Genomic DNA, 15,965 nt, shown 5'->3' with positions numbered 1-15,965 from the left:
CTTTATCCCGCCACCATCTTGGGTATAGACATCATAACAACATTTATATAATTTTCTAGTTTTAAGGAGACCTTTAAAATGATGTATCACACAAAGGGTGTTACAATTTAAAATATTTGAGTTACAACCACTGGGCCTCTCTCAAGGGTTGAAATTCTTATTTCTCGTCAAAAAGTTAAGTAGTTGATTAGAGATACCTTATCCTGAAAGTTACAGTATTCTATCTGGAATGGTTTTAAGGTTGTTGAAGGGTTCCATACTTTTGACTCGCTCTGTATGTTCAATAATACAGAACACTATTTTTTAATAATTAATACAAGTTAAGTATAATTAATCATGAATACATTCAGAAAATACTTTACATCAGAAAATAGTAATAAGTATATTACTACTACTAACATTAGCACAAAAAATTTCTACTAGCCTTCATACCTGTTTTTGCCAGCTTTTTTCTTAACATAATTTTTATAGTCAGATGTCCTTCCTGATGCAACAGCAAATTATGTAAAAGACATCAAAACCATCTACAGTAAATATTAAAGACAATTTTATTTAATTTTGATGCATTTCATACGAGACCCAAAGCTACTCTCAATAAAAAATCTTAGGGTAAAATGACTATTACTATTTGTCAAAAAGAAGCTACTCAAAGGTAGCATTATTTATAATCATTGGTCAACATGAATCACTTTGTCAGTTCATTTACAGAAGAAAAATTTCTGTTCGCAAAATGTGTAATACTTACAAGGACTAAAAATTTGAGGCATATCTGTGCAAAATTTGCCAGAAACAAAACTACTTGTGCACAGAAAAGAAAATATACTTAAACTTTATAGTTTAGACTATGAAGTTTATTTATTTTGTAGAAAGAGAGTACATGATTCTCTAATATTTCCACATAATACAGAGTGTTTTGATTATGGATGAAAAAAATTTATATTGACAAATCATATACAATTTTCTATATGGTAAAAAACATATAATTCATTATTACATGTTATATGTTCTGATGGTGTAAGTTCATGAATCAACTACAATAAATCACTGATTTCAAAAGATAATAAGTTTAATTAAGTTTTCTCTAGATCCTATTAGTTAAATATCATTTAAAAGATAAGAAACTAAACAAATAATTGCCAATACCAGAAACTTAGAAAAATGAATACCTTGTTTGTCCTACAAAAGATAAGACAATTGTATTATCTATTTTTTTTGAAGTACCAACACTTAATGCCCAAATTCCTTTAATACCAGGCAAATCAATTGAAGCATGCTCTTGTATTCCTATCCCATTTCTAATTATTCTTAATGAACCTTCTTTATAGGCACCTACAAAAAAATAAATAATCATCAAAAATATGTTAATATACAAATGTAAATTTTGATTGAATGATTACCAAAACATCTGATTAAAAGATTTAACACTAAAGGATGTTATAGAACATCCTAGCAATCTTAATGCAATATTCTCAATAACATTTTTTGAAGTGAAAAACTCTTTTGCGTTATCATCACCTGTAATAAACACATAACAAAAACAAAAAAAAGACAACTAAAACTGGACAATGGAAATATAAAATTTAACTAAACATAATGAGAACCAAGAGGAGTGTAAAGGACCCCTTTTTGGATAACAGAAAGATTAAAAAACTAACATAAAAATCATAACAATTATAAGAAAGAAAACTACATTAAAAAACTGTTCAAAACCAATACAAAAAATATATTCGAGTAAAATAAAAATAAAATCAAAAATGATGTTTCATTTAACAAAAACAATATTAAATTCTATGTAGAATACTAATACTTCGCAAAAATAACAACTGGTCTAAAACTTCCTTACTATTACCCAGGATTCAGCAAAATTCTGGGCAACTTAAATTTACAATGTAAGACCGCATATCATGTAAACCATAAGCATTGCAATCATTTCAATAAAATGATAGATATACCATAACAAGCTTACTAAGAAAGTGAAGAATAAAATGGTTTCCATTGGTTTTTTATTGAGCAAATTTTGCTGTTTATCAGGATCAAAATGTAACTTCAACCCCCACATCTTCATTCTGTTCACCATAGGGACTGGGTGAATAATGAACCCACAATCAGAGAAATTGACTCTGAAGCAGATTCTGTAAAGCAAACAGAATAATGTACTTGTGTAGAAAACAATTAATTACAGATGCTGTTTCTACTTTGTAGAAGATATTAAAATACAAAAATATTTTTATATGCTAAATGTATAACATTTTTTCAAATTTGTTTTAACCATGAAATAACAATTAAATTTTCTCACACACGTTTGAACTTAACCCTTTTGCTACCAGGGTGAAAAAAAATGATCCCAAAAATTGCAGTGATTTTTGTGATTGTACTTCTGAGAAATACCAGACCTGTTTTTGGCTGTTTGTCACTATTTTACATTTTTTCTTGTAAAAATTGTTACTTTTGGCAAAACTTGATGATTTTTGTTTTAAATTGTGCGTAAATAAATGTAATTACAATAAGTAATTTATTAACATAAAACAAAAACAAAAATACAAAAAATTACTTACCAAATATGTTTTCAAAAATATTTTTGACTGAACTGAAATGCACTTAAAAAAAAAATGTCTGGGCACAAAACATTTTATTTAAATAAAAACTATAACTAAAACTGTATACAATCACAAAATTTGAAAGAAATCCACTGAAAAATAAAAAACGTCATGTTACGTTGAAAAAAGACTAGGTTTTTGAGTTTTTTGTTCTTCAAATGTGCTTCATCAGTATTAGCATTACAGGCTGCATTTACTTGCATAACATTATAGAGGAAACACATATTTCAAAGTTATAAGAAAACAAAAAATCGGATACCATAAAACAATTGTTAGCTCAAATTATTTCACTTATTTATAAACTTGCATAAAAATATGATGTAGCAAACATAATGGATGCACACTTCTATTTTTATTACATTTTATATGTTGAAAAAGTTGATGTTTTTCTTTTTCCTCCAGCTTTGGTGCCAGCTGCACTGCAAACTGAACAGTTCTTTTCTCTCTCCAAAGGTATTTTTCCCCCCAAAAAATTTTAAATTCTTTCCAGCATCTCCATCCGTTAACATATTAGGTGTTGCAACAGCCCTGCCAGTACTAGTAGGAGAATTTTGTTCACTTCTTTGAGTAATCCAATCACGAGACAATTCCTCAATAACTGAAATAATAAAATCTAATCTTTCAAGGGTTTTATATATGTTTTCTTTATACATGATGTAACAATTCAGCATCATTCTTCCAATGATATTAAAAGTGATGTTTTCCAAGTCTTTGTGGAATTCTTTTCTTTTAAATATTGATACATTTGATCAAATACATCAATCCCCCCCTCCACTATTTAGTCATGTAGTTTCTTATCACAGTGGGTTTGTTTGCTATTTTAATAACAATAAGACTACAATTATAATCTTATTATAGTTGGCTTGTTTGTAATGCATAAGTTCCAAATGTTTTTGTTCCTAACTTACTGCCTGCCTTAGCATCAGAAGACAAAAGTAACGCTTGATGTTTCTGGGATTTTTTCTCTAAATCCAAGCATCAGTAATTCATTACTCCTCAGATATTTTTTCTAACATGCATTTTGGGATTCCTTTTCAATTTCTATTTAGAGTTCTGGTCACAAAAGTACAATTTTCATACAAATGTTTACCAAGGAATAGAATGGAAAAAATTATCAATAAATAAGTAAAAACCTTTCCTGAACAATCCACATATATGTAATAATTTTCTTAGAATATAAAACCCTAAACCTTTGGTTTTATTAATTTTTCTTCTCATACATACAACAAAAAAAACTTAGGCAATAATGAGTAATGGAGTCGCAAATTGACCACAACTTATTGTTTATTCAGCTGTTGGGGTTACATTTTCATCATCACTAATATCACTCGAGGAAATAAATAACTTTGGCCTTTTTCTGTCACTGTCACTAAAAGTTAGATTTAGTATTCCTGAAGTTGATTTTCAAAAACCTGATCATAACCACTGTCAGTATTGTCTACAACAGAGATATCTTCCCTTTTGTTTGACGACAGTCTGTCTCTTAGATTTTCATTGTCCAACAAATCTTAGTGTTTTCACTTATCAGTGACTGTGATATATTCATTTTCAATAATTAAATTCAGTAAAGAAATCAATTCTACACTCAATTCACAAAGCACACAAAAAAATGACACTGAAAATAATAACATGCAATGCTAACTGACAAAACAAAACAACCATGCAGTTGTCAAAGCTGTCTAAATCAACTAACTAAACTCAATACTTTTTAAAGCTTTCTTAATGTGTAAATGTGTTTACACATTATAATTTACATTGTGTAAATTTATATATATTCTGAATCTAAAATTCCTTGTGATTAATTTAATACTATATAGGTAAAATTTGTTGAATAACAAAAATTACAAAAAAAAAATTGAAACATCATGATAACAGGACATTGGTATTTCTCAACAGTACTATGCGAGTCCTGATATCCAAACATTAGTATTTCTCTACAAAACTATGAATATCCAGAAGTTAGTTCTGAAAGAGTTATTACTGAAACCTAAATATTATCATAAAAATTTATTATTATAAGTTATCAATATACTAAAAATAATAATAAAATAAGTCTGCTAGAGTGTGCGCCTGGCATTTGTTTTAAACTGTTGTATCTTTCTTAGAAAAAATGAAAATATCTCTGGGATCTGCATATTGTTTCTACACAATACATTTTTGTTTTCTACATATTCATTTTCTATTTAAATACCCAAAGTAACCATACCAACACCACCACCAACCACAACTAGCACTGAAAGAATAAAATCCAATTTTTTGGATGCTAATGAATCTACCAAAGAAACAGAAATAATAAAATATATATTTTTTTTAAATTCACAGATTGTATTATAAAATCAAACTGTACAGTTAAATGATGAAGAGCTTAATGAATCAGATCAAACAATTTATATCAATAGGTCAGGGAAAATGCCCATTAGCGTGGAATATAATTAAATAGAAAAATAAACTTGGTTATATTGTTAAATAAGTCTGTCTCAATTATTAAATATCACTTTATGAAGCTCTTAACATAGCAGCAATAATCAAGTTCTGTACTGATAGGATATCATTGAATTTTGCATTAGGTTTTTTAATTAGTGTTTGATATTTTGGGTGTAGATGTAAGTAAAAGATTTTTAAATTAAATTTTTTTTCAAATTACTGTGTAATAACTATGCAAATATAATACCCTGCCTCAGAGGACCAAGAAATAAAATAGAAAAAGTGAAAATATGTAGCTAATACCTGTTTTTACATTTATATTGAAAAGTAATAGGGGAAAATTTTTCACATTATTTCATATTTCTGCTAGGATTATCATAATTGATTTATGATATATTGAAACATTTATATTGAAAAGTAATAGGGGAAAATTTTTCACATTATTTCATATTTCTGCTAGGATTATCATAATTGATTTAAGTGTTATTTTCTGCCCATCCTTGCATTGTCACTCTAACATATGTAGTTGATGTGTTTTGGAGTACCTCCATTTTCAAAACTACTTTTAACACTCGAGTTTTCCTGAATTGGGATCATCAAATAACTAGCAATGTAAAGCTCCTCCCATTCTTCATCCCTATTGACATGGTCCTCCTGCTCTAACGGCTATACAATTTCTTGAGACTAATCCTTCATTTTAACAATCCTAACTTTTAAAATATTATATCGAATTCTTTGTTTATTAATTATCTCTGCCCTTTTAATTTTAATTTTAATATTTCAATGTTTTCTAGAAAATTTAAATATTTTCCTTTTTCTAAAAAATGCATTATTTTCATGGGTTTCATAGTATCAATGGGAGTACGTCCTTTTTCTATCAAGAATAGTTTTCAGAATAGAGTACTCCAAAACACATCAACTACAAATGTTAATGACAATGCTAGGAAGTACAGAAAATAACACTCAAATCAATTAATAAGGGAATATTAAAAATGGAGAAGTATATTCTATAGAATATATTTTTTTTGGTTACTTACCTAAATTTTCAAATTATGTGGAAAAATTAAATTATGCAGTAAAAAAATAATATAATATACAGAAAAGAAATTCCCATCTTCACTAATGACTGAAAACCTTGAATTACTACTTTTAGCATGAGTAAATTCATATACTGAATTATATTTATATGTCAATTTCTATTAACATTCATGCCATCTTTTTTTAAATTTATATATATATAATGCTAACAGAGGCAGTATAAAATTAAAGTTATTTTTAACAGAACAGCTATTATTATATTTTCAAAACATTCTAACTTTTTCAAATTGTCACAAGTATAAAAACTTAATTCTCAGTCCGTAAAAATGTATTCAAAATGACTAAAAACAACAAAGAATATATAAAATCTACCGGTATGCTTCAGTGTTTTTAGAAATTAAATAAATAAATAAATGTACATTTTTATGGTAAAATTTTGAATCTCATCAAACACTGCATGTTTAAAAAAAAAACAAAATTTTATAATAACTTGCAGTGGTAACTTTCAGAAACAAATGCAGTTTGATGTGTTACATTACCATTATCAGTTTTCATGCCATAACAGAGTAAACACATGCACTTTTCAATTTTCACAGAGATATTTAAAATGATTCAGCAAGCATTTGAGGAAAACTGTATGAGCAGATCAGTTGCAACAAATGTTTCAATTGTTTTAAAGAAGGTAACACTTAGAATGCTGAAGATCCCAGAAAAAAACTAAACTTAAAAAAAAAAAAACAGGGGACAAGAGGGTTTGTGCTGTGCTATCAAGATTCAGTGGTTGAAGTGAGTGGGGAAAGGATTACTCAAAATAAAAAGAGAAAAAGCCTTCTTGAGTCGGTCAACATAGTGATGTTGGTGTTTTCAAATAGAAAGGCTTGGTCCATTATGAATTCATTCCATTTGGTCAGGCAGTAAACAAGGAGTTCTACATAGAATTTCTATGGCATTTGTGGGATGCTACGCAGAAAGATGACTTAGCTGTGAGAAATCCAGAATTGGATGTTGCACCATAATGAGGCACTAGCTCATGCAGCACTTCTTACTGCCATTAATAGGCAAAATATGAAACAACCTTTACTTCATCTACTATCCTGCCCAGTCTAGGCCTCAAAAGACTTTTTCTTTCAATAAATTGCAAGGTAATTTACAAAAGAGAATGTCATTTTCAAACCATAAATGAAGATGAGGAAAATACAACAGCTGCATGCCATCTCCAAAAATGCATTCCAGAAGTAGGAAGAAATGTTGGGAGCATTGTATCATTAGCATTGATTTTCAACTTGACTAATATAGCAAACCAGTAAAGAAAAAAATAACTTGAGGTGCTGATTGAACTGAGATCAGTTAAAACAAAGTATATTACTTATTACAAAGTATTACTAATCAACATAAGAATAATAAAATAAGTTTAATTATGTCTAAAACTTAGTACAGGAACATTTTGAATAGTACATTATCATCATAATATATTACATTATAATCTATGTATGTAACAATGTATTTACATTTAAAAAAATTACATACACACACATATATATTGTACTTGTATTATTATTATTAAGCTAATTTAGATAAATTTTAACAAAAATTTCCAAGATTGATCTGAAAAAATTCTTTGGAAACACTTCCAAATTCATTCAATTTTCTGAATGATGATTCTCTCTTATCCCTTATGAAGCTATTTTATATGATTAAAAAATGAATCATTTTACTGAAGATAAATTTAAATAAAGGATATCAAGAGAACAAATTAAAGGAAAGAATCTTAAAAGACAATTACAGGAAAAATTCTTGAAAATAAATTACATTAATAGACTTATTAAATTAATTTAATTTAATTCTTGATGGCTTTCCCATTTTGTAGAACTGTTTCTTGTCATTAATAGTTTGGAATACATTTAAGAAAGTTTTTTTGGGAACTTTGGTAGAAAACATTTTTCAGAACATTTAAAAGATCTCTCTCTATCTGACAGTATATAAAAAAAAGGTACCCAAAGTACCAGGACCAAGGAGTAATTAACAATAATTACCTGAACATGTAACGAGTTGCCCTTGGCCTTGCCTTTCTAGATCAACAACAACCATATCTGCTATGGGTGCAAGATTTGTGAACGTTTCCATAACAATAACATACGATCGACTTTCATCAGGTATTTTATTCAATTTAATTAACTGTGAATCGCCTAAACGTGATCCGATAAATAAAACACCATTATCCAAGTAAGTTATTGCTTCTGGAATACTAATCTCGCCTGCAAAAATAAAAAATAAAATATATAAAAATAAATGTATGAATGTTAAACTATTCTTAAATTTTACTGGTTAACTTCTCAAACCAAACATTAAAATTATTAGCATATATAATATAATAAACATCAATAAAAACTCAAGTTATAAAGCTCAGATTTAGAATAACCAGAACAATACTGTAAATAAAACATTACAATACTTAATACAATTTTAATTTCTTATTAATATTACTATATGTCAATCGGGACCCAAAATTCAGGAATATATATATATATACACACATACACCCTTGAAATAAGGATTCTAAACAGATAAACTATGTGTTTATTGTATATATGCATTTACATAATTTATTTATGACAGGAATGTATCTGGTTAATGAGAAGGTCGACCAACGTTTTTACATACAGATCTTTCATTTAATTGTAAGACTGATATAATTATATTAACTAATAGCTTACGTTAACATACGCATAGCATCAATTAGTGGAATTAGTTAGGAAGTGTGAGTATTGTTTGTTAATTTTAAAACACAGTGTAGCTATGTATGAATCTAGAAGCTTCTGTAACATGTGTTTAGGAAAAACTTTTATATTACTGTACGGTTTAGAATTCTTAACTACTTTAAATTATTATTTTTTTTACTAGTATGAGAAGGCCCTTTGTAAAAATAAAAAGTTATCATTATTATAAGATATAGATAGAATATCTACAATTCCTTCATATATGACTCATTCAAAATAATACTCAAAATGGATAACAAAAATAATGTAAGCATTTAATATATATTTCAAACTGTATAGTACATCTCTCTTATTTTTGTTTAGCCTCCAGAACCACTGTAAGGTATTACTTCAGAGGATGATATATATGAATGTAAATGCAGTGTTGTCTTGTATCCTCTAAGTTCGACCATTCCTGCAATGTGTGGTTAATTGAAACCCAACCACCAAAGAACACGGTATCTATGATCTAGTATTCAAATCTGTATAACACTAACTGCCTTTACTAGGATTTGAACCTTAGAACTCTCAACTTCGAAACCAACTGATTTGCAATGACAAGATCACCAAGAGACCAACTTGGTGGGTTTATATAGCGCATCAATAGAAGAAATAGCTAAGCTTTCATTTCTTCATTGCCATTCTTTATCTCCACCACCTAATTCTTGTAAATCGTAGACAATTTTTGTTTTCCTAGATTTTAATCTAATTTTCTTAAAATTTTTAAAATTTATTCTATTCAATTTATTATCAAATAACATTTTTAGGGGACTTTATTCTTAAGCCTGCATTTTAAGTTTAGTGTGAGAACTACAATCATTCCTCATGTATAAAATATTTTCTGAAAACCAATTGGTCATAACTTAAATATCAGTTAAAATTAAATTAATTAATTTTTATTTTAATATAACTTTTAACAGTAACTAACTAAATTTGAGTAAAATCTAGATTATCTCTTATAATACAAGCCAGAAGTAATTGGAGCTGATGTTTAAATTGTCACATTATTAAATTCTCCTAGTAAACCATGATGGTTTTTTTTTACCATACCTTATTCTTTGTCCTTATACTAACCATTCTATAATAGCTTAAGATAACCTTTTATCACAGACGACATGACCAAACTGTTTTAAAAGATTGCATTTCAAAATTTGAATTATTTCTTCCACCTTCATACCTTCTTATGTCTATGTTCTTTATATTTCCAATCTAGTTTTCTCTAATAATTTTAAAAATCTACTTCACCTGCCAGTGACCTATCCTACGATTCTTGTTTGCTGACCTCTTTCCAACCCATCTTAAATGCATGGTTAAATAAAACTGAAACTGTGCAAATCAAAGGGGTATCTATATTAAGAAAACATACCTAGAAGTTCAACTTTAGGATCCTTAACGGTGAATGTACCATCCATTCTTTCTTCTTTTTCTAAAAGTAACATGAATAAATGTCCAGCCATATCACCCAACAGGTAACGTGATCCTTGTGCATCTACTTTAGCATAGCATATGATTGTACTTTGCTAAAACAGCAAAAAAATTCAAATTAAATAATTGAAAATAATTTACAAGTAATGTCACTAATTATGACTTGCAACATTAACAATCTTAAAAAAAGGTTTAGAACAGTCAAAAGTTCAGACATTAACACAATTTTTCTCAGTTACAATTTTTTTATCTAAAAAAAAGAAAAAAACAAACACTACATGACTAATATCTATCTCTATACACATAATACACAGACAGATACCCATGAATAAATTCACATATGGCCTACTTATAAGATTACTGTACACTTAAACGATTTGGTGTTGTAAATTTAAACTTTACAAATTTAATTTTTTTGTAACTGTAAATACTACTGATTTAATATTGTAATGTAAACTATTGAAAAGAATAAATTTCTTATAGCACTATACAAATTTAACACACTTACTGCTATGACTAGATGCTTGGAAGAAATGGATCTTGCTGTAGTCTCAGGCATTTCTTTTTTGAATCTTAAGACAGAGCTAGTTTTTGTTGATACAGTATAACACTAACAGTTATTATTACAGTGCAATTAATTTTTGGTTTTCTTTTAATAAAATTTTTAATTTTAGAGAAAACAGTTAACATTTCGTCATCAAAGGGTGATTTTCATTATTTTAATTACTAACTAGTTAAACTAAAATGTTTATTTAATGTGATATTTGTTTACTTATTTATACTGGATAAATTTTTTACACAGTTAAAATTTCATAATCGAATAAATATGGTAAAGCATGTATTTACAACTTGAATTTTCTGTTAGTCATCACAATATTTAAATTTGTACAAGGTTTTGGTAGTGAATGAAAATGAAGCTTCTTTGGTGTATTAATAAAAGCATATATACCAATATTTGTTTATTTTTTGAAACAAGGTTATCCTTTTTTACATGTAGCTTCTCGTATTTTTATTTTATTTTACTAAGATGATTTTATGAAGCAAGGCAATTTAGCAAGATAATTTTTTGAAGCAAGGATATCCTGTTTTACATATAACTTCTTGTATTTCTATTTTATCTTATTAAGATTACTAAACTTTCTAATATAAATTTTACTGATTTCTGTGTCAAGGAAGTACTATTTTTTTCATATTATTTTTTATTATTGGGCTATTGCACTTCTTGCCAGTTTGACCAGAAAATATTTACATACTTTCTGTTGGTCAGCCTTGATTGATGTAAAATATTGCCTTTCCTTCAACTGCTGTGATGACTTATCTAGTCTAAATTGTATCATTATTTTTAAGAAAGAGTAATAAATTCAAAAGGTTCCTTGTTTACAGAATGATAAAAAAATGTAAATAGTGAACATTCAAATAAAAATAAGATTTATTAAAAAGTTAACTTATTTTCTTGGAAAGGAAATTACACACGCAGCAAAAACATGTTTATACAAAGGTACAAGAATTCAACATAATTATAATCCCAATAAGATTATGTCTTTCCCAAAGGGAGAAACTGCAAGTGACAAGCATAAACAATGCCACATGTTACTCGTTCAACAAGGATATTGAGAGATAGCGCAAGTTTTACATGTACAATTTATTTAATCTTAAATAAATTACTACATATAATTTACTAAGCACTTGGCACCGTTGGTATTAATACAATATATAAATTAAAGTTCCACTTACCAACAATTTAAAAATATATTTCCGAGTACTTTTGGAGCCATTAATCCATCATCAGAGATTTCCCATAAGATGTTAATTCAAATTCAAATTAAAAATTGTTACATTCATAACAGGGTCGTCAAGAAATAAAATTTAAGTAAACATCTTATGGAAATGACATTACATTACAGTCTTATTGATGTACAAATTAATTTTATTTCTCGACGACCAACTATTATGAATGTAACAATTTTTAATTTAAATATGATTATAAATTTGAATTTGAATTAATATCTCATGGAAAATCCCTGATGATGGAGTAACGGCTATAAAAGTACTCGGAAATATATTTTTAAAATTGTTTGTTTAATTTATACAATACTACATATAAAATACGTCAATTACAAAATCACAAAATATAATTCTGATTCTAGTATAAACTTTACAAAAGGTAATAAAGATTAATATAAAATCAAATGTGATTACATTACAATAACAAGTAGAATAACAATTAGAAAATCAATAATTAACTATTCTTATAGAACAATTATTTGTTTTTAATATTTATAAAAGGAAACTGGCTTACACTTCTATCAATGAATTGTCACCTTGTCCCCTATTTACAACAAATTCACCTAACAGTTTCTCGTACTTAACTGCAAACAAGAACATATCCCAAAACAGAATATTCTAGGGATGCACTCTTCACATACATACACTTTGAATGCTCTCACAAGCTGTTTATTGTATTCTGAATTCAGATTTACTACACACTAAACTGAAGTTTGCTGGTCCTTGGCAGTAATTATACCCCTGGACTCTAGGACTTGAACTGCAGTAACAGCCGCCAACCTACCCTGTTCATTCAAGCATAATATAATGATTTCTATTGTCCAAACTGTCTACATGAGTCTTAAATTCTTTTCTACAAAAAGTTTTTTTTTTTTTGTTTATTCTGGATTCTTCTTCTCCAATCTGTTTGTCAACTTCCATTCCTAATTTTCTCTTTCTTATTCTGGCACTTTCCATTACTGGAAACTTCTATACCCATTACAACATGCAGGATAATGTTGAACACATAATTTCATAGTGTATAAAAACCATACCAAACTTAAATTTTTTAAACACTGCAGCAACATTTAAAAAAAATGTTTTATATATATATACACGTGGGATATCTAAAGTAAATACTGCTGGGAAATTTCTCTCCTTAAGGTTGGCAAACCTGTGTTGTTCATGGCCACTCTAGTAATGCACAATGCATGTCTGTAAGTTGTCGTGTTGTAATATCTTTGATTATGTGTGAGTTATTACGTTATAAAATGAATGTGAACATCAATGTTGCTGCCGACTGTGAAATACGTGGAGTAATACATTTTTTAAACCATCAAAACATTAAGTCGGTTGAAATTCAAAGGCAGTTGGTTGCTGTGTACAGTGATAACGTAATGAATGAAAGAAATGTCTGAAAATGGTGTGAAAGATTTAGAAATAACAGAATTAAGGTGCATGATGAAGAATGTTTGAGGAGGTCCTTGATAATCATCGAGGACTGTTGAAACATGTCAACGATGAAATCAAAAAAGATCGTCGCTCAATGATTTCCGACCTGGCTCTTCTTCTTCCTGGAGCTGTTATTGGTTGCATTGTTCATGACTATTTAGGCTTCAGAAAGGTTTGTGCAAGTTGGGTGCCGCACATGTTAACGGAATGTCACAAAAAATCCAAATGGAATCTGCTTAAGAATTTTTGATGTTACACAGAAAAAAAGTGATGAGTTCCTTAATTCAACTATTACTGGCGATGAAACATGGATTTCATACTATACACCAGAGAAAATGGCAGCCAAGTATGGCTTGATCACCAACCAAACCAACAAAGATCAAGCCACAGCCATTTGGATGCAAACTTATAGCCACAGTCTTTTGGGATCGGTTTGGCACACTGCTAAATTGATTCCATGCCACGTGGAACAACTATAAATGCAAAAGCCTACTGTGAAACTCTATGTAAGTTAAGAGCGCCATTCAAAATTTGTGACGAGGGGCTGACCAACAGCATCGTCCTGCTGCATGACAATGCACATCCACATTTTGCGGGTCCAACATGCGATGTTTACTGAGAACATGGAAATTTACAACCACCCACCATATAGTCCGGACTTAGCTCCTTCTGATTACCATTTGTTTGGGAAATTGAAAGAATTTTTGAGTGGTAAACAATTCACAAGTAACAACGAACTTAAATATGCTGTTAATCAGTTAATCAGTGGTAAATGGACTGGCAGCAGAAGAATACGACGAGGGTATATTGGTGTATCACTATGATAAATGTCTTAATTCATGTTATTATGTAGAGAAGTAGTATAAAGTATGTAGTTTAAGAGATATAATTTTCTGAATAATTTTTTTTACAATGAAATGGTCTTTACAGATAACCTCTTATATATATATATATATATTTATTTAATTTTTAAGCTAAAAATAGTGTTATGTGCATCTCTACACTGAGTCATTAGTAAGTATAGTATATCTGAGAGTTGAAAGCTTTTTTTTTGTATAATTTTTTATAATATAATCTATCCATCAACCTCCAAAAAAACTATGGTTTCCTTAATTTTACAGCATAAACTGTGTTTTAAATTCCAGGCCACACATGTTGGATGTTTTTTCCTTTTTTTTATTGGGCAGACAATTTCATAAAATCTATTTGGACTACCTTTTTTAAAATTATTTTCTAAAATTATGTACAAATTTCAAGTTATTTAACCAAATTATAACTACTTTTTATTTTAATTAGAATAAGTCATGTGAAGTATGTTAAATTAAAATTAATAAATTTTTTTGTATCAGATCAAGATGCTACCCTACAATAACAAGATATATTTAACATATTTCTTGCATACATACATAACCTATTTCTTTTAATGTTAAAACTTCATTTTTGTAAAAATTATTCTTTCTATAATTTGTTTTTAAATTTTTCTTTGTGTAGCTGCTACAATATTAAAGATTATTTAAAAATGTTATCAAATGATTAATTTTATTACCTTAATTACTGGTGGAGCAACAGCAACAAATGAATTTCCATCATGATATAAAATAGATTCTTGACCAATAATTATTGCACCACATAATGGTTCCGGAACAGGAATTACCATAGATGCTTCAGTTTCGATATTATCCTGCTTCCATGGTATCTGAAAAAGAAAAGACATATTATTCATTAATTTTCAAAATAACTTTAATTTAGTAAACAATAAATACTTACATACCTAATAATTAATAATGGGGACCCAAAATCAAGGAATAAAGGACTGTAAAAAGCTCAAAATCGTAATCTTCCAATACAATTCGATTTTTGAAATTAACAACAAAATGTTGAAAAGAGTATTGCTAAACTTTCTCAGTATTTACAAAGAGGAAAGGGTTTTTAACCATTCCTCAGTAATTAAGTTGTTAGTAGTTTTCTACTGATTTACCAGTTGCTTAACAAAAACTATTACAAAACAACCTGGTTATAATGCAAGTACTAATAATAACCTTGTCATTGCAGGTCCAGAATGGATCAATGAAAAATGATAACTGCTCAATTTATATGTAATTATTTACATACAATAGATTGTAAAGTTCTTACATCACTATCATAAAGTAACTGTTTCAACACACCATTCTGATTGTACTTTAGTGGTTTCAAACAATGTATTATAAAAGTATGAAGGTGAATCAAATATAAACGGTAATTTTTTTAAAATAATTTATTGATTAATAATATACAAAATTCATACCTTTGTCATTTCTCTACATAGTTTCCTGCACGATCTACACACTTTTGCCAACTGCTTGGAAGCTTGAATATTCCTTGTTTATAAGAAGTTTGAGGATGAGTCATCAACCAATTGCACATCTGCTCCTTGATGTCTTCATTGTTTTTGAATCGTTCCCCTCAAAGCGATTCTTTCAAGGGCGCAAACAAAAAATAGTCACAGGGGGACAAATCTGAACTGTACGGA

General features: G+C 28.4%; 1 protein-coding gene across 1 annotated transcript in view; it reads right to left on the bottom strand.

Moving 5' to 3' along the window:
- pic (DNA damage-binding protein pic) overlaps nt 1-15,965 on the bottom strand; it is an 86,656-nt gene that overhangs the window by 53,212 nt on the left and 17,479 nt on the right. Inside the window, exons 5-8 of the mRNA XM_075366914.1 lie at nt 15,003-15,152; nt 10,182-10,335; nt 8,093-8,314; nt 1,167-1,329 (exon numbers count right to left, since the gene is read on the bottom strand). Coding sequence (XP_075223029.1) covers nt 1,167-1,329; nt 8,093-8,314; nt 10,182-10,335; nt 15,003-15,152 — 689 coding nt within the window. The remainder of the gene's footprint in view (nt 1-1,166; nt 1,330-8,092; nt 8,315-10,181; nt 10,336-15,002; nt 15,153-15,965) is intronic.

This window comes from Lycorma delicatula, chromosome 5 (genome assembly GCF_047948215.1).
Source record: "Lycorma delicatula isolate Av1 chromosome 5, ASM4794821v1, whole genome shotgun sequence".
Lineage (NCBI taxonomy): Eukaryota > Metazoa > Arthropoda > Insecta > Hemiptera > Fulgoridae > Lycorma > Lycorma delicatula.
Note: the sequence above shows the minus strand (reverse complement) of the source record. Positions and strands in the feature narration are given on the sequence as shown.